Here is a 19,129-nt window from a genome sequence, read left to right as displayed (position 1 = left end):
GTATACCAAATCCAGACAAGCCATTCGCCCAGACAGTTGATGAACGAAATGGATGTATGACGTCAGTTCTCCTGCAGAAGCATGGAGACAGAAATAGGCCAGTTGCTTACTATTCCTGCAAACTAGACCCGGTGGCCGCAGGCCTGCCACCATGCCTAAGGGCAGTAGCGGCAGCTGAAAAGGCCTTGGCCGCGTCACGAGACATTGTGGGGTACACCCCACTAACCCTGCTGGTTCCACACGCTCTACATGCACTTCTTAACAACCACAAGACATCACACCTCACTGCACAGCGATGGCTAAAATATCAAACCGCATTGCTGGAAATGCCTAATGTAATAGTTCAGCAGTGTACGCTGAACCCAGCAACCCTCCTGCCTATGTCGGAGGACCACTCACCTCACATTATTCAGCCCAGGCAGCTGAACTGATCATGCTAACAGAGGCCTGTAAAATTGCTAAAGATAAAACCGTCACCATTTATACAGACAGTCGCTACGCCTTTGGTGTAGTGCACTTTGGCATGATTTGGAAGTAGCGAAAATTCCTCACTAGTTCAGGGCAACATATTCAGCACCATCACCTTGTTGCGGCCCTGCTAGGTGTGATCACCTTACCAACTGCTATAGCTGTGTGTAAATGCACAGCCCATACTAAAGGCGCAGACGAAGTGTCAAAAGGGAATCACCGTGCTGACTTGGTAGCAAAAAGAGCCATCAGGCTTCCAGTGACACTGCAAGCCATGTCAGTTCTCATTACTCCCACTCTCGAAATATCCCAAATGCAGCAGAGTGCCTCAGCAGAAGAAAAGGCCACCTGGAAAGGGGCTGGATGCACTCAGTGATAACATGTGGCATGGACCCGACAGCAAACCTTGCCTACCACGCTACGTTTCCTTATATGGCCACCATTGCTCACGGGCATATACACGTGAGCAAAGGGGGGATGACAATAAATAATGAAACATTGGTATACAAAGGGGTTTACAACTTACTCTAAACAATTTTGTAGCCGCTGCATTATATGTGCACAGAACATTGTAGGACGAGGACAATCAGTGCCTCAGGTGGCACACCCTCCACCATGAGAACCATTCCAACACCTACAAATGGACTTCATAGTATCAACACAGTGCGAAGGCAAAAAATACTGCCTTGTTATCATATGTATGTTTTCTAAATGGGTGGAAGTGTTTCCTACAGGGAAGCAAGATGCTGAGGTGGTGGCAAAAGAATTCCCAACAGAATCTCTAGCGATAACGGTACCCCATTCGTGAATCAGGCATTAGACATACTAAGCAAATACTATGGCATAGAGATACGCTAGCATTGTGCCTACCACCCCGCTAGTGGCGGAGCAGTGTAAAGGGAAAATAGCACACTCAAATCCAAATTAGCAAAAACATGTCAGGAGACGGGCCTGGCATGGACTAAGGCCCTCCCACTGGTACTCATGAGCATGAGGATGGTGCCAAAGGCAAAACACGGTCTCAGCCCGTATGAGATTCTGTTTGGACGCCCAACAAATGCAGGATTTGAAGGAATGGGAGCAATTAACCTGCTGGAAGGAGCCATATCTGACATCATGCTTTCTTACTGTATTAGACTGCATTCATCTCTTTCTCAGGTCCGGCTCCAGGTGAAGGCGAATCCGCCAACTGTCGGGAACCTCGGTGCAAGGCAACCAAGGCACCGCGGAGCCTGGGCGGGGGTGGGGGGTGGGGGTGGATACGGACCCACGACCTACACCTTCAATCCGGTCCTCCCCTCAGGTGACAAAACAAGACGTTACCATGCCTCACTGGTGGCATGGGTATCATCTGTGGGACCCCTGGACGACCCTGGGGGCAACAATGGGTTGGGCCCTACTACCTGGTGGCAGCACTGCTGCTACCTTGCAAAAATTAAACGGGATGGCATGACACAACGTTTAGCAAACGAAACTGAAGTGGCTTTAGGAATAATAGACAGGGAGTTGTCTGCCATTCACACCACTGTCCTTCAACACAGGCTTGTTCTCGACTTGTTCTTATTTGCAAAATCATGTTAGGTAGTGATAATGTGTGATATTATCAGAGGGGGGAAATGTGAGGGAAAATGCTTAATGCTTGCTTTAAGGAGGAAGTAAGGAATATGTGACCTTTATGTGACCTTTGCCCTCATCTTAACCAGTCTGCAAGAAAGGCGAATAGAGAAGTGATGGAGTATGACAGTTATCGCTTAAATGTTGCTGGGCAGGGGTGCAGCAGCAGGGAGTAACAACTTGTTTTTAGCAGGAAAGAATGTTCAAGGACAATTGAGAGGCCTGGCACCTGGAGTCATGAGAGAACAACGGGGAATGGTGGGGGTATATGAACTCATGTGAGAGAGAAGTTTGAGGCTTCTCTCCCTCGATGCATAAGGGACAGAACCAATAAAGCTCGTTCATCTGCACATCTGGCTCGAGTCCTATTTATTTTTCCTCCACACCTTAGAAAATGATTTAAATTGATTTGTTGCAATAGGATTCAGAAGACCGTATGATCATTCTGAGTGGCTGTGGGACCTCAGGCCATATTGAATTTCTTTTGGGGCTAAAACTAATTATCAATGTACTGTTTCCCAAAAGATCATTTAGACATCTAAATATGATATAAAAATGAGAATGTTTAGTATTACAGCGTTTACTTCCACCTGTAGTGCCACTAGATTTTTGTACTGGTCCCTCTATCTTGATTATCTAGTGCTGCACTTTAGACATTTTATAACAGACAGCTTGCTGCTCTTCATCAGAAACAAATATGTTCTTACATCATGGCTGGCGGTGACTGAGTAAATGTGGGTTGTACATTTGAAGCATTGGTTGAGAGTGGAACATGACTGTGCAGTATTTAAGCACTTTTTTTTAAAGAGCCCTGCTGACATCACAGGAGGCTCCAGAGGACAGTCCCTTGCTGGGATCTTTAATGCTGGAGAAGGTGAGAGGTAGAGCAGAGAGAGCAAAAAGCAGTGAATGTATACCACTGCAGCACACCACTCTCACTCTATATTACAAAGCATAACATCCAAACATTAAAGCAAAAGAAATAGCACTGCAGTATTTAACATATTTAGTCCAATGTTTTTCTGCTGTCATTTTCTTTAATTTACTATGGAATGGCAGGCTTGTGCAGACAAAAAGCAGGTACTCTTCATTGGAATATCCTGTGGCTTGTCTGTAAAACTGATATGTCAGTGTCCTTCAACTGTATATTAATTTCTGCACAGTAGCTATTGTTTCTAATATCAGGCTTTTATTGTGCTTGATTAATGAAGGCTATGACATGAAGTTTATTTCTTTTTTAATATCATGAAGTTGCATTTTGATGCAGACCATCTTAACTTTTGCCTGAAAAAACTGGAAATCTTCACTCCAATATTAATTGGATTTAACGCCATATATATGGTACAGTACCTATGACAAAATTAATTAATCAGCGACAGGTTTTCTACTTTTCAATCCAAATCTTGTAAAAGTAGTTTTTATCCATCATTTATAATTTTGTACAGTACACCCACTCAAATATCTTCAGAAGGCAGAAATGCTATACATAATAGTGACCATTTGTTTACCTGAAAATCCCAATATATTTTTTGAAAATGGGAGTGTCTAATCTTACTCAAGATAAATGCTCATTATACTTTGTAGTTCCAGGCAACCATAGTGCAATGGGTGTTAATGATGATACAAAGTTCTAATATTAAATATGCTTACATTGTAAACCTTATTTAAAATAGTGATATGTCAATACAGCTATCTTACTATTATATTATCATTACAGTAAAAATTTACCTTAAGCCACAATAGATTAGATTGAAAAGTGGTCTCAAAAATAAACTCACTTTCTGGCTTGACTCTCTCTATGGGGTCTCATGGACTGGATCTGAATAATGTCATCTGTATTTTCATGTAGTTCCCACAGGACACAAGCATGACTTGTGATATTAACTTCCCTGATGAAATGCTGTGTCAGGCCATCTTATCTGTACAATAAATAGGACATGTTATGCAGAACACAAAACATGGGTCACAACTCAAACACAGTTTAAATGCTGCTTAAGCATATATAATGCTGTTTGGAGTATAAAGCATAGTTGTGGGTCTCCAAATTGTTAGTAATTTTGTTGAACCTGCTGTGAGATGGCATAGCCGAGATAGCATTGCGTGCCCTCAGGACACACTGACTGGAGCAGCAGGCCAAACTAGAGGAGTCACAAATGCTGGGCATTTATTAGGGCTGGGACCATATCGCATACCATCACTTAGAATGAAATAGAAAAGATAGAAAAACACACAACACATTAATTTGAAAGAAATAACTTGTATTAAACTAATGGGAAAATCTTACTAATACTGCTTTACTGCTAAGACAAAACATTTTTAAAACAGGCCACTAGGACTGGCATTATAATGGTATTTTCTCAGATTTAATACCAAAACAAATGGTACATAAAATGTCGGTAAATTTAACTGCAGTTAAGAACATGAGCTACAATGGTAGATCTTTTGAATGGAAATCATGTCTGCTGTTCTGCTATGTTTTTAAAAAGGAATATTATAACAAGCTGCAAGCAATACTTTGCAACAACAGGACTACATTTGAAATGTTTTAATGCAAGAAAGGTTGAGCAGGAAATGTACCATCTCTGTTACTTGGTATCCACATATACACTTAGGTATAGTTGCCAGTCTTGGTGGAAGAACTCATATAAATGAAAGATTCGCTTCGCCTAATGAAAGAACAGGGTGAAGAGTAATTCTGGATCTCTTGTGTCTGTGGATCTTTGCGTGTCTCTTGTTCAGCAGCATTATTTAAGGACCATGTTTTCATTACCTGCATGAAAGTTTAAGATATTACGAATTTCCTTATATGCAGTAGATTCTGTAATTAGCCATTACACTTTGGGGTTATTATGCGAAAGTATTTGAAGTTATAATTTTCCAATATAATTGGCAGATGCTTACAATAGTAGTTTATGAAAGTTGCACTATGTAATCCTATCAGAGAACTCTGCTTGAGCCTATAATGAGACTTCAGTATAATCAATTTTTTTTGTGAGAGCGAGAGGATACACGACTAGATTACATGACACATTCATAACATGATACATTTATGAAACATTCATGACATGACACATTCATGACACGACACATTCAAATGTCCTTTGACTGTGAGTGGAACACGGGTAATTCTATAATTTTGCTTTTAAATGACACATTTTTTAAAGTTTAATGTTCTATACATATAAATGACCACTCAATTTTCAAATAATGTACATAATCACATTATACAGACATAATATACTATAAATTACTGGAAGTCTATGTCAAAGTCAATAAAGGTATAGTTTTACAAATGTGAACACCAAAAGGATTATTACAGTTGTATGTGGTAACAACAGCAAGACTGACCAATCACAAATTTCTCTTTGGAGAACATCCCAAGTACAAGCCTTGAATGTTTACCAGAAAATGTTTCTCATTCATCAAAGAAATATGATGTCACTGATAATAGTGCATGCATTTTCTGTACAGATTAGGCAAATGGCACTCTCTGAGCCAGAAAAAGCAGAAGTCTTAGTTCAAAGGCACATCTTCATTTCATATGTTTATATTTCTTCTGGAGTCTTTTCAACATGCATATTTGATTACAAAGAAGCTAAAATGAAAGTGGAGTAATTTTGAATTGTATCCTGTGCTTTCTAGGAATGCTATATGAAGGGCAGTGCCACCAGATGTTAAGTCCGGAGATTGGCATAATTAACACATATCCAGATAAAGCTGCTTTTTCGTTTTCAGTGTCACACTGGTAACTAAATATCATTGACTTTATATTATCTACAAAAGGTCTTTCTCAGATCCACCACGCTAGACTCAACATCAGTAAATCAAACACAACGACCAGCAGAGTAAAGTTAATTTACTAATGCCTCCTTGTGCTGCAATAGGCGCTGACTGTTCCATTTCAGAGCTGCCTAATAAACAAAAGGATAAAAACACAAATGCTGAATTTGCAATAAGATTCATAATGCATAAATCAGACATGGTTTAACACCCCATATAGATTTTAGCATTATAATGGAGCAATCAATGTGATGCACAAAAATGATAAATGCAATTATAGATACACTTTCCCTTCCAAGTCCTTCAACGCTCCGCTACTTAAATATTAAATACAAACTCTTTTACTTAAAGCCACTCTATTGCAGAAACTTAAATGTCAGGCTCTGATACATTGTTTCATAAAATAGCTGACCTAAGTCACCACCATTCCCCTTAGTATCGTGGTACCATGCAACTTGTACAAAGGAAGCATATCAGCCTTATTAAAACTTTTTCGAATGTTGCAACGAAAAAAGAAAAACAGACATGATTGCTTGAAACATGGAGCTTTACATGCAGTACTAATGATTTTGGTCCTAGAAAGAACTCTTCTACACTCTAATGTAGGCAAGTACATATGCACAGGGCTGTGAAATTTCATCAAGTAATTAAAATCATACTGAATTTATATGATAAAAATAAAGATGCGTATACATCCATAACCGAATAAATGGCATTCAGCGCCTCAAGTTCTTCCATCCCCACTTTGTCTCCCCTGTGCTCTATCTTTTAAGAGTACTGTAGTAGCTGCTACCAGACTTTGGGTGTGGGCCAATGAGAGAGCCAGAGGAGCACAATGAGGACTCCAAAGATGCTGTGTGCTTGCTGACTTATTTGTTTTTTCTTATTGTATTGTTGCTTTTTTAAAATGTGTCTTAGTGTTTGTTGGATGATTTGCTTTCCTTTTTCGTTAAACTAGCATTTTAGAGATGTGGTATTCTCTTGTATGTCTCTTTTTTGTTATCTTCCCCTGTTTTCCATGTTCCTTTCCATTTTCTTTTCCTACTTGTTTTGCTGTGTTTCTTTTTACTTCTACTTGCAAGAAAAGAGCTGTTTTTGAGCAGAAGAAATCAATCAGAGTATCACCTAATGCAGACATAGCCTGGAGGAAGGTGGTACTGAGCAGCCAGCTGAGAGCGAGGTGGATGACTCTGGGAAATGGCAAGGGAGTCACTGTGGCAATGCTTGACAACGGAGCCCGGCTGGTGATTGATGAGAGGGAGATGGCAGGGCTCTGCTTACCATTCTACAAAGTTGAGGTTGCCTGGGATCTGTGCTCTGCAAAACTGTGACTGGTTGCCCAATGTCATGAACAGACAGAGGCTGTCACTGCAATGCAACTATGGTTGACGGAAGAGGAGAATGCACTGCAGGTGCTTGTGGATCTGTTGCCAGAACCACATGACCTGGCAGAATTGACTACGGCTCTCCAGCTAAGTTTTGGGAAGGTGCCGACAGCATTGTCGGTCAGGTCGCTGCTCCAGAGAGGCGGAGGCTAAAGGAAGATTGGATAAGATAAACATGATGATTTGACAGGCATCCCCAGCATTCCAGAAGGCTGTGCAAGGAGAATTAGTGCTGAAACACTTCAAGTCTGTCACAGGCAGCTGAGTTGACATGAGAGGGAGGAAGTGGCTCTTAGTTCTGATGGGGGCCTAAGTAAACAAGTCCTGACTCCTGCTTATACAGTAAACCTGCAGGGCAACTCAGACAAAGCTCAACCTCAAGAAGGAAAAACTGGGCTTAAAGAGGAGACAATTGAAGCTGTCCATAGTGGTTAGCAGAGAAGTGTGGCATTTGGCAGTGTGGCATTTGTTTTCCACAGGGGAAGCTCTGGGGGATGTGATCACCTAACGTCAGAGCCGGCTGTGGTACCTCTGGGGGTGGGGTGTATTTTCAAATCATAGGCACCACAGATTTTCATGGGTGAAGCCACCATGAAAAAACAGAGGCTATGGCAGTTTCTGCACCATTATAGTGACATTTTTGAGGCGATGCAGAAAGACTGTACATGGACTGATTTAGTGCAGCACACCATCAACACTGGTGGTGCTGCACCAATTTGACTCCATCCCCACCACCCTCTGTTGACTAAGAAACAGGCTGCAAGTGAGGGAGATGGTGGGTGTGTGAGTCATCAGGCTCTTGAACAACCGTGGTAAGCACCATTGATCCTGACAAAGCGAAAGGGTAACAACTGATACATCATCTGCCTATATGATGTACTGGTACCCAACTTTTATGTCACAATACATTGGTCTTGAGCAGGTATTCTGTGCTATAAAATACACAAACCTGTCTGCATTCACAAAAGTGCAGCCTCCCTCAGTGTGCTTCCTGGAACATGACTGAATCAGAATGCTACACTACTGTGTGAAGAAGGAGCTGTTGAATGATACGTCTGGTGTGTTTTTGGAGTGTTTGTGTTACTTTTTGTCTCTTATTTTTATGGCTTTCAGGTGGTCACTGTTTGGAGACCTGCCATTTGGTGCTCCACCTGTGCTCAATCCTTATTGGCTGGTCTTGATGGCAAAAGATTCAAAAGGTCCCTTGTACCTGCAGACAGGGAGCTGCTCTTTTCTTTTATCTGGGACAACATGCTGCTGTCTCCTTTTGGGAGACAGAAGTAGACTTATACATTGGTGCTTTTGAACGCATTGCTGTTGCTTTGTGCTGGCTGAAGGATGTTTGGCCTCTTCTGTTGCAGTGTAGATTGCTTAGGAAAACTGTAATGAGGGGAGGCTTGGTAGGATGCACAGACGAGCCATGTGACACACAATGACGTTTATTTATGCACACGAAAGACAACATAGCGCTCAGGCTATCACAAGATCAAACACGGACAATATTCACGGTTAAACAAAAGACTTTTATGCTCACGCATTCACAACACACAATGAGGAGCAGATGTGAAACACAGGGAGGGTGTGGCCATATAGATGAACGAACACACACACGCACACACAGGGAGACGTTTGGGAGGAGGGGCTGTACTATGACAAGAACTATATAAGATTGCTCTGCATTGTCTCCTGAAGATTATGATTGATTATGATACATTAAAGGCTGCTGTTTTGAGAGCATGTGAATTAGCTCTTGAAGCTTATTGTCAGAAATTTCATTTGCACTTAAAAAACACCAATCAGGTTTTTGTAGAGCTTGCTCATGAAAATGCAAACCCTTTGATAAATGGATTCAGTCCAGCAAGGTAACAAATTTTGAGCAACTGTGTAAATTAGTTTTGTTAGAGGATTTTAAGAATTTGTTTCTAGATAAAATTGTGGTTCATTTAAATGAACAAAATGTTTCCACTGTAGCACAAGCTGCATTGTGTTGTAATGATTTTTTTTTCTCTAGTCCAGAGAGAAGCATACAAATTCTAAATCTTCTAAATGGTCTCCTCAGTCTGACAATCATGAATTTAGTCATTGTATTGCTGCCTGGCATTAAAAACTAAAATGCAGTCTTCCAAAGATCATACTCCTAAAGCTGTTGGTTTTGTTCAGGTTACTAAAGCTATAATCTCTGTAGATAGGCAAGCAGTTGATCCTGTATATGAGACATTTATTCTAAGGGAAACAGTTCTGTTAATGGGTCAGGAGGAGGACCAAATTCACTGTTCACTCTCAGTTGCCTGTAAAGGGGGTTTCCTTTATAGTTGGTAATGACTTGGCTGGTGGATGAGTACTGCCTTCTCCTGAGGTTACTGATGACCCTGTACCAAAGTCCCAGGTTCAAAAGCAATAGTCCATGGCCTTGCTTTAGAATTCCCATCATTTTTTTCTGCTTGCATTGTAACATGGGCACAGGGTTCTACATTCAGGGAAGTGACTTATCTTTGATAGCTTTCTTTTTCGTGGTGGTGACCTTAGTCTTCATCATCCCAGCGGTGGAAATTTTTAGATTGTCGGTAGATGTGCCAACTGACTTCACTTGTGTTTCTTCAGCAGGTTCCCATGTTCTAGCAGGTGAACAGTTGCTGTTTATTGTTCATTATGCTGAGATGGATCAATTGCTGTCTAGCACTTGTGGTACTGACTCTGACCTTGTCAGTTGGGAGGATGCAAATGGGTATCAAGCAGCAAAAAGATTCCTCCATTTTTCATTGCAGGGCTACAGCAGTGAATAAAGAAGGTTTGTCTGAAAAACCAGTAGTGTGAGTTATTGATACGTGAATGGATATCAACAACTCTGAGAGATTTATAATGGAGATCATTTTCCAGCTTGCCCCTATAAAATTTTGCAAGCAAGGTTTGAGTCTGGCTCATGATCATGATTTTGCTGGTCACTTGTGGGTAATGAAAACTTAGAATCATATTTTGTGTCTAATGCTTATATTACATATTTTGCATTTTTCTAAACTGTGCTAAAATCAAATGTGGCAAAGTATTGTAGATCATGTTGTAAATTTCAACTCAAGTTATTCCTCCTTCACCATTTCAAGCCATTCCTGTTATTGGGGTGGTGCGGGTGGGGGCATTTGAACATGATATTTTGAACTGTGTAGGACTGTTTACAGAATTCAGAGACATTGGATAAATTTTTGGATTTAGATTAATTTTTGTCTCATTTATCTGAGTATTCTCAGATACATTGTTGAGTTAATTTATCATGTTCTGCTTTATTTTTTAAATATTTCTTCACGTAATCATGCTTTGTATCACAACATTGATGTTTTTGAACACACCCCAAAAAAGCATCATACTTATTGCGTGAATCTAAATAAACAACAGGTAATGCTGTAGGTTGATTATCTTCTTGATCATTTGTTGGCTGTCCCTAGCTTTAGAGCATGGAGTTCCCCCTGCCTTCTAATGCCAAAGTGTGATGGCACTGTGAGTTTTTGCAATGACTATAGAAAAATCAATACCGTGACATAACTGGAATAATTTCCTTTGACATGCATGAAGGATTGTGTTGATAAGGTGGACTGTGCTAGGTATGTTTCAAAACTGGATTTGCGCAAGAGCTACTGGCATGTGCTTTAAGTTCTTATGCATTTGAAGTTTCTGCCTTTGTCACACTAGATTTTTTGCAATATAGTCTTTTACAGGTTTTGGTCTTTGAAACACACCAGCCACTATGACTCAGATTCTAAAGGGGATTTGTGTTGTGAGGTTTATCTGGATGATATAGTGGTACATTCATCTTGTTGAGCCAACATCTTTTTGAAGGCCCTTTATGCTGTCTTTGATAGACTGCATCAAGTTTTTTTTTAATCAGGCTAAGTGTGAGTTTGGTAAGGCTACAGTCACATACCTAGGAAAACAGGTTGGTCAGGGTCAAGTTTGCCCTATTGCTACAAAGATGTTGTGTTCAATACCAATCAGCTGGTCTTGATGGCAGGAGATTCAAAAGTTCCCTTGTACCTGCAGACGGGGAGATGCTCTTTTCTTTTGTCAGGGCTGACATACTACTGCAGTTGGTTGTCCTATCAGCAACAAACCAATTTTGGGTTTTGTTTTGTTTTTTTTGTATCTAGTGTGTAGATTATGAACAGGATTTGTAGGGTTTGCTTTGTCTTTCTTTTGTCTGTGTTTGTTTATATTTTCTTTTTCCATAGATTAGGTTTAGTTTAATTTGTTTTATAGACGATTTGTTTGTTATTTTGATTTGACATCACCTGCATCACTGAAGAATATGACGTATTATGCTCACTTCAAAGAGAGAGCAGATGGGGCTGAGAGGAGTACTGCTGTGGCTGTCATTGCTCCAAGTAAGGCCTAACACTGGGAGCTGTGAAGAGTTCCACTGCACCAAGGAGGAAGATGAAAAGCTCTCCTGTGAGCACATATGGCTCCAAGTGGGTCAAATACTAAGCTAGGCCGATGTGGCTACTGCACAGGCTCACTGCTAAAGTACTTTGTGCTGACTGGGACAGCCTCCAGATGCATAATCATCTGCTGTGCAGTGTGTGGGAAGAGCTGGTGTCTTATGTGAGGCAACTGCTGAAGTAGCTGAAGAATAAGGCCCACCGAGCTTGCCTTGGGTTCAGCTGCTTGGTCTCCTGGATATATGTCAATTTCTTCTGGTCTGTTCAGACCAAGAGCAAATGCTTGGCCCCCTCCAGCCAGTACCACCACTCCTCCAGGGCCAGTTTAACTCCCAGAATCTCCCAGTCTCCAACATCATAATTTCTCTCAGCAGGAGAGAGTAGGTGGGAATAGTAGATGCAGGTGTGGAGCTTGTGATCATGACCTGATCACTGGAAGAGTACTTCCCCATATCTATCTCAGACCTCCATGATGAACAAGCGCTCAGGGTTAAGAAGGTGGAGAACTTGTCCAGCCACAAGTTTGGCACTGAGGGTATCAAATGACACCTGTGTTTGATACGTCCAATATGAAGTGGACGTAGCACAAACCATCTATACAAATTAGCATAACCCAGGAAACATTGCACAAGGCAGACTAAGATCGGGCAAGGTCATTCCACCACCATCTATAGTTTAGCGGGGTCCATACCCAGGCAACCCTTGGAGACCACAAGATGTTTGAATGGCCTGCTGCAAGACCTCATTGATGAGATGTTGCAAGATGGCTGGGGCATTCATCAACCCAAAGGGCATCACCAGATATTCTCCCTCTGGTGGCCACCAAGTGGAGTTCAGAGCCTCCTGTTACAAGAACCATCTTGTCTATATGTACCTTAGTGTAGATGTATTTGAGTGTGTGTGTGTGTGTGTGTGTGTGTGTGTGTGTGTAATTTAATATAATGTAGGCACTGCACAGGTCAAGTTTGATGAAAATGGATGCCAGCTGTAGCACCTTAAAAGCTGAACTCATGAGGGGGAGCGGATACTGGATCTTCCTGATGATAAAGTGCCAGGTTACTGCCTCCCTTTAGTAGCCACCAACTAGTGTTGCTAGCCACCTGTTACACATTTTTAAAAAATGTGTGTATGTTTGTTCAGTGAATCGTGTTCCTTTTTACTTTTTAGAAATGTTTTCCCCTCCTCATATGTCTTTTCAGTTACATTCTGTCACAGAATGCTCCCCCCCCACGAGTCATGTGGTACGGCCTGCCGCGTGCCACAACGTGCCCCCCCCCCCGGGATTGTGTACACCTAGACAGGGATTCATGTTAAATGTTAGTCTGTCTACTTAAACCCCTGTCAGCGTATGATCCCCGTTGGTCATTGTAGCCCTGTATTGTTGCATGTCTGTGTAGATGTAATGTTTATGTGTATCGTCTTCAGTTTCGTGTGACTTATCAGTGAATGTTATATGAGTACCACTGTTACTGTCTGTTTTGTATGTAAATAAACATCACTCTCACCGTCGAGGGACTCTGAGTGTCCTGTGCCACGCCCAACGGCACTCAGGCTAGAAGTTACACATTCCTCCCGTTAGTTACAATTTTCCTTTTCTGCTTGTTTGCTGTGTGTGTCTTTTTAAAGACTTCTACTTGCAAGAAAAAATATGTTCTTCAGCAAAAACAGGCATTCCCTGGTTCTTCTTTTGCAATAAAGCTACAATACCAATAAATCAGAGTTGATGGCACATGACCTATAGGAGGTAATGTGCTATTTATGCAACCTACCATAACATCACCCTCTCATTCAGGTTAAACATTTACACAAATACCTTGCATACAGATTCACTCACAAATATTGGAAAGCAGCATGACAGATAGGTTTTAGTAAAGCACCAAATAAATGTTATAGTTCAGTGATGTATTAATTCACAATGTAACATTTTAGGTTTAATAAGTCTGTGTCAGTTATGAACATTATGTGTGTAATTATGAGCCAGGTAACATTAGGTAAAGTTAGTGGCCACCTATTATATCCTGGTTGCAACTGGCTTTTATAGTCTGTATCAAAGTCCATTCAGGTAACACTATTTTGTTCCCAAAAACAGTGAACTAGGCTATAACCAGCTTGACCAGTCTTTGGGTCTGTAGAGCTGCTGCAAGTTTTGAACACAGTCAAGAGGATGCAAATCTTTGACTACAAGGCTGAGGAAATGCAACAGTGGGAGGTAAGAATAGAGCATGCATAAACTGTGGCTTGAGAAACAGAAACTTTCTCACATACTTGCATTTGATATTTGATAATTTTGGTTTGTCTTTCCACTATACAGTCTAGTTACACACCCTCCTTACCAATCACAGAGCAGCCTAATCCAATCACCATAGACATTGACAGAGCAAACCCTAAGGAAATTGTACAAATGCTAAAGAAATGTGATGCAGAGATATTTCATAGAACATTGCATAAGGATTCCATTTATCAGGTTTGTGTTAAAACTGCACAATGCACTCGAATGGCAAATAAATTATCACAAGCATAATTACTTACTGATGTTCCCAAACATTGAGCTGTTAATGTTCACAGAAACTAAACAGCTATTCTATAGTACAGACGATGGTGGATGTTTCCAGGAGGGTGGAAACTATTCTCAAGGTATACGGATATTGTTTTAATCGTATTTTATTTGAGTCGCTGAAATGTATTCCGCTAAACTGACATCTTTTGTATCTGAAGTATGTGGAAATTACAAAGTTTAGAAGAGTAAAGCAATAGAAAAATGGTTCTAATTGATTTATTGCAATAGGATCCAGAAGACAGTATGATCATTCTGAGTGGCTGTGGGACCTCAGGCCGTATTGCATTTCTTTTGGCGGTAAAAACTAATTAACAATGTACTGTTTCCCAAATGATCATTTAAAAGTATAAATATGATATTAAAATGAGAACGTTTAGGCTGACGGACATTTCACTGTCTGTTGTGGTACTAACTTTCTGTACTGGTCCATAAGTGTCTCTCGTGCTGCACTTTAGACATGCTTTAACAGATGGCTTGCTGCTCTTCATCAAAAAGAAATATGTTCTTACATCATTGCTGGGGGTGACAAGTAAGTAAACATGGGGTGTCCATTTGATGAATTGGTTGAGAGTGGAACATGACCAATATTTAAACACTTTGTTTTTTTAAAGAGCGCTGCTGACATCGCAGGAGACTCCAGAGGACAGTCCCTCACTGGGAGCTTTAATGCTGGAGAAGGTGAGAGGTAGAGCAGAGAGAGCAAAAAGCAGTGAATGTATACCACTGCAGTACACCACTCTCACTCTTTATTAAAAAGTATAAAGAAACAGCACTGAAGTATTTAACATTTTCAGTCCGGTAAAAAATGTTTAACCTAATGTTTTTCTGCTATCATTTTCTTTGTTTTCCTGTGGAAAGTGCAGGCTTGTGCAGACAAGAAGCAAGTGCTCTTCATTGGAATATCCTGTGGCTTGTCTGTATGACTGATATTTCAATATCCTTCAACTGTATATTAATTTATGCACAGTAACTTTTGTTTCTAATACCATTCTTTTCTTGTGCTTGATTAATGAAGGTTATGACAAAGTTTATTTATTTATTTTATATCATTATATCATCAGGCTCCTTTTGTCGAAGGCCAGCTTAATCTTTGCCTGAACAAATTGGATATCTTCACTCCAGTACTGATTGGCTTTAACCCCATATCCATGGCAAGGTACCTATGACAAAATTATTTAATTATTTAATTCAAATCTTATCAAAGTAGTTTTTATCCAGTTGTTAGTATTGTTGGTATTGTTATAATACAGACAAATGATTGTAATTGAAATTTCTGTTTTCAAAAAAAAAAGTATTGGGATTTCGAAGGCTAAACATATAGCCACTGGAGAGTGCATTACTCTCCAGTGGCTATATATTTAGCCTTTGAAATCCCAATACTTTTTTGCATTACACTCCAGTGGCTGTATATTTAGCCTTTGAAATCCCAATACTTTTTTTTGAAAACAGAAATTTCAAACAGAAATTTCTAATTACAAATCATATGTCTGTATTATAAGTTTATTCAAAATATGATTCTGATCTGATTCTTTCCTTTAATTTTCTGTCTGAAGAACAGCCCCATCGTACTGTGTTTAAGACAACCGAGGAACCGCAGAGCTGTAAATTTCTCACCGTTGCTATCTGTGCTATGTATAATTGCATATGTTTGAAACAGCAATGGTTATAAGGTGTGGGATGAAAAATAGCAGGACTCGTGTTTGATAAATGAATCTGTTGGAGGGAAAAGAGTTTTTGCTATTACAGCTTACATTGGCTTTGCTCTGCTAATAGGACTGAACGTATGCAAGACTGTCCATGTCACTTCAAGGAGGTTGTGGAGAGAATGAATGAAATGCAGAACCAACAAAAGGCCTATTTGCTCAATCCAGTAGTAGGGGTATGGCCTTTTCAAACTGACAACAATAGGTTCTGTTCTAAACGGAATGTGATTTTTGAACATTTAAATGTGAGCATACACATGATTTACTATAAGATGAAAAACATGGGTTTGCAACACCCCTAGTGGCATCTAAATGTATATTCTACATATAACAAATAATCTCTGTAGACAAGTGTATTGATCAGAAAACTGTTAGCTATCTTAGAATGGCTTTCTGATTTTCAACATTAAGTGACAACTGTATCAGTAATTTTTTGGATCTAATAAAATGTGTTTTCATAATATTTATTTTCTTAAAGCCTGAGGCTCTTAGTGGCTCTTCCAGAATGAAAGGAGGAAGTGCCACAAAAATACTCCTGGAAACAATTTTTTGGGCAGGATGTGAAGCTCTTTACAGCAAGCAACCCATAACACCTGAGTATATATTTTAGTCACATCCTCAATGAAAAATGTTGCAGCACTAGTCTCTTCCTGTTCCCTTCGGCTAATCTATTGCTGTATTTGTTAAACAGTGGTGTTTTGGCTTCAATCAAAATAAATGAGAAAGTTCATGAAATCACATACTCACAGATTGATAAGCTGGCAACCCTGGTTCAGCAAGCTGGAATGAGGTAGGCTTTGGTTTCCAGCTGTCGTTCTGAATAATTTCCCACATAAATATTTTATGTCACTTGTATTCACATACAGGGCATACTTTAACTATACAGGTTGGCACATTTTAGCTGTACATTTTTAGAAATGGGAGAAATTAATAAGAATATTATTCTAAGAGTTGATGGGATGAGGCAGAGCCAGGATTTTGTGTTCCCAGTCTGCAAGAGGAAGGACGTGTATGCTACCTTGGATGGCACAGTCTTGGCATTATAGGAATTATTGATGCTAGTGAATGCAGTCCAACATTTGGAGCAGGTATTTCCACTGATAAATGCTGTATAGTACAACAAAAATAACAAATAGATAAAGCTTCCATTAGAGGTTTAGAAATATATTAAAAAGAATTAACATATTTCATTGTATTGTAATATTCATGATATAATCCTAAACACGGCTACCTTTTTTATATGCCCAGCCTTTGAAGATATCAGAGGCTTTATTAGCAAGGGCTTCAGTGAGATGAAGAACAAAGAAGGAGACCTGTCACCTTTGGTAGGCAGGAGCCTTTGGGCTCAGCTATAATAACAACATAGCAGGATGTTGTGTATGAAATAGACTGCCTATAATGCATTTTTTTTCTCTTATTTTCTCTATCTTTTGCTTTCTCTCTCTCTCATTCCTAATTCACATCCTTTAACATGTCGAGGGACGACATTTCATTATTGGCCACAAGGATTTTGTGAACACAATTCTACCGAGCCTCAGCAATAAAGACATGGTGATCTTTCTCTTTACTGTGAATGGTAGGCAGCAATCAGAGCAGATACTACACTCATGTCTATCACATAATTATCACTCTACAATTATCACTGCAGTGTCAACAGCTACTTTTTATCTATGCACATGATTCTTAAACTTAGATGACATGAATGAGGTTTCAGAGTTGGCCAGGTGTGTGAGGCAAAACACATCAAACCTTCATGCACTTACCCATGATCTTCAGGGACTCTGTGTTCCTGTGAGTAAAATAACTTGGCTGGTGTAATTCTTTGCACTTTCATGAAAAAATATCATATTACATCTGTGTCATTTAAGCTTAGAAAAATATAAAATATAAACAGCATTTTTATAAAATTATTTGCACAATACTACAATTTCAGGGATACATACAGGGCATGTTTACAACCATTCTGACCATTACATGGCCTTCATCTTTACACGAGCAGAGTGCTGTCCGAATGGTAAGCCTAGACAACTACTGAAAACTGACAGAACTAGTGTGTGTATGCATGTCCTGTGATGTGGAATAATAAAGTATGGTCATCCCCTTCATTACATAGAAGCAGCACTGAGAGCTTTCTTCCAAATGGTGCCTAAATGCAATCAGCACGGGTGCTCATATCCTAAAGGGGAAAGTGTACAGGAATTATATGATAGACCTCAGAGTATCTAACAGCAAACTCTACAAAAGAGCCATTCACATGTTGCAGGTATGGTCATTTCCATATCTAACGACTGTTAATCAATCAACTGTTCAGCATTATTACAAAACAAATTCCATGTCAGACTTAAATGGTAAATTCTATATTTAATGTTTTCATCTTCAGAGGTTCACAGGCAGTACCCATACACAATGTAAAATGGCTCTGCTGAGAGCTATCTATGATGTGGAGGTGCTGACTGATGAGATTATCTTAGCAGATGTCACACATCACACACTTGTGGCTATCAAAAAGGACAGGGTAAGAGTTAGCTCATGTATAACATCAAATGAAACCAGGTGTTTACAGAAAGTCACAGACCGTGACAAAGGTTTCATGACATCTCTGAAATTAAGCATCAGCAGCAAGACTCATGCTATTGTCACCAGCTCTGATAACTGTACATAGAATGATACTTATGAGTAGAGGCAATCACTTCCATCACTGTGGGCTGTTCTGGGTTTGTAATTGCAGGTAGTTCCCACTGCTCTGGTGATGCTGCAGTCTGGCTGTACACTTGCTGAGGCTAGATCTCACCTAGGTGCTTTCCCTGTAATTCGAAATGCAGTGGCTGCTTGTCTGGGGTTGCTATAATGCAGAACTAATAATGGTTGGAATATTTTTATAGTGTAATAAAAACAATTCAGTACCTCACAAGGATGATACTGCTCATGTTCTTGGTTCTGGCATACTAGGACATAATTTCTAATTAAAATGAATGTTTGTTTGTTATGGTGTATAAGTGCAGCTATGCTTTAGTAAAAGTTGTAAAAAGCTTGACCTCATTAAAAATGTATTTGATGCTTAATAAAGCACAAATAAACAATAGGCTACCTGAGAGGGAATTCTGCATGCATGGTGATAAAAAACTACTTCCTTTCCAACTGCTGGGAACCTACACAAACCAGTTCTACAACCACCTCCAAGTAGTCATGCCATAA

The 19,129-nt window shown here is 39.9% G+C and overlaps 1 protein-coding gene across 1 annotated transcript; it reads left to right on the top strand.

The window, feature by feature from the left end:
* The first annotated feature begins 13,838 nt into the window (after nt 1-13,838).
* On the top strand, nt 13,839-18,846 carry gckr (glucokinase (hexokinase 4) regulator). Its single transcript, XM_027002400.3, is given in 19 exon segments — nt 13,839-13,883; nt 13,986-14,138; nt 14,240-14,308; nt 14,460-14,528; nt 14,687-14,760; nt 14,843-14,909; nt 15,095-15,148; nt 15,293-15,387; nt 16,005-16,110; nt 16,413-16,531; nt 16,626-16,724; nt 16,925-17,022; nt 17,183-17,259; nt 17,414-17,510; nt 17,628-17,725; nt 17,868-17,948; nt 18,048-18,197; nt 18,315-18,449; nt 18,663-18,846. Coding segments are annotated over 19 exon segments (1,806 nt in total). The 3' UTR covers nt 18,783-18,846.
* The last annotated feature ends 283 nt before the right edge of the window (nt 18,847-19,129 follow it).

Source organism: Electrophorus electricus, chromosome 10, assembly GCF_041902795.1.
Source record: "Electrophorus electricus isolate QZ-2024a chromosome 10, ASM4190279v1, whole genome shotgun sequence".
NCBI classification, from domain to species: Eukaryota; Metazoa; Chordata; class Actinopteri; order Gymnotiformes; family Gymnotidae; genus Electrophorus; species Electrophorus electricus.
Note: the sequence above shows the minus strand (reverse complement) of the source record. Positions and strands in the feature narration are given on the sequence as shown.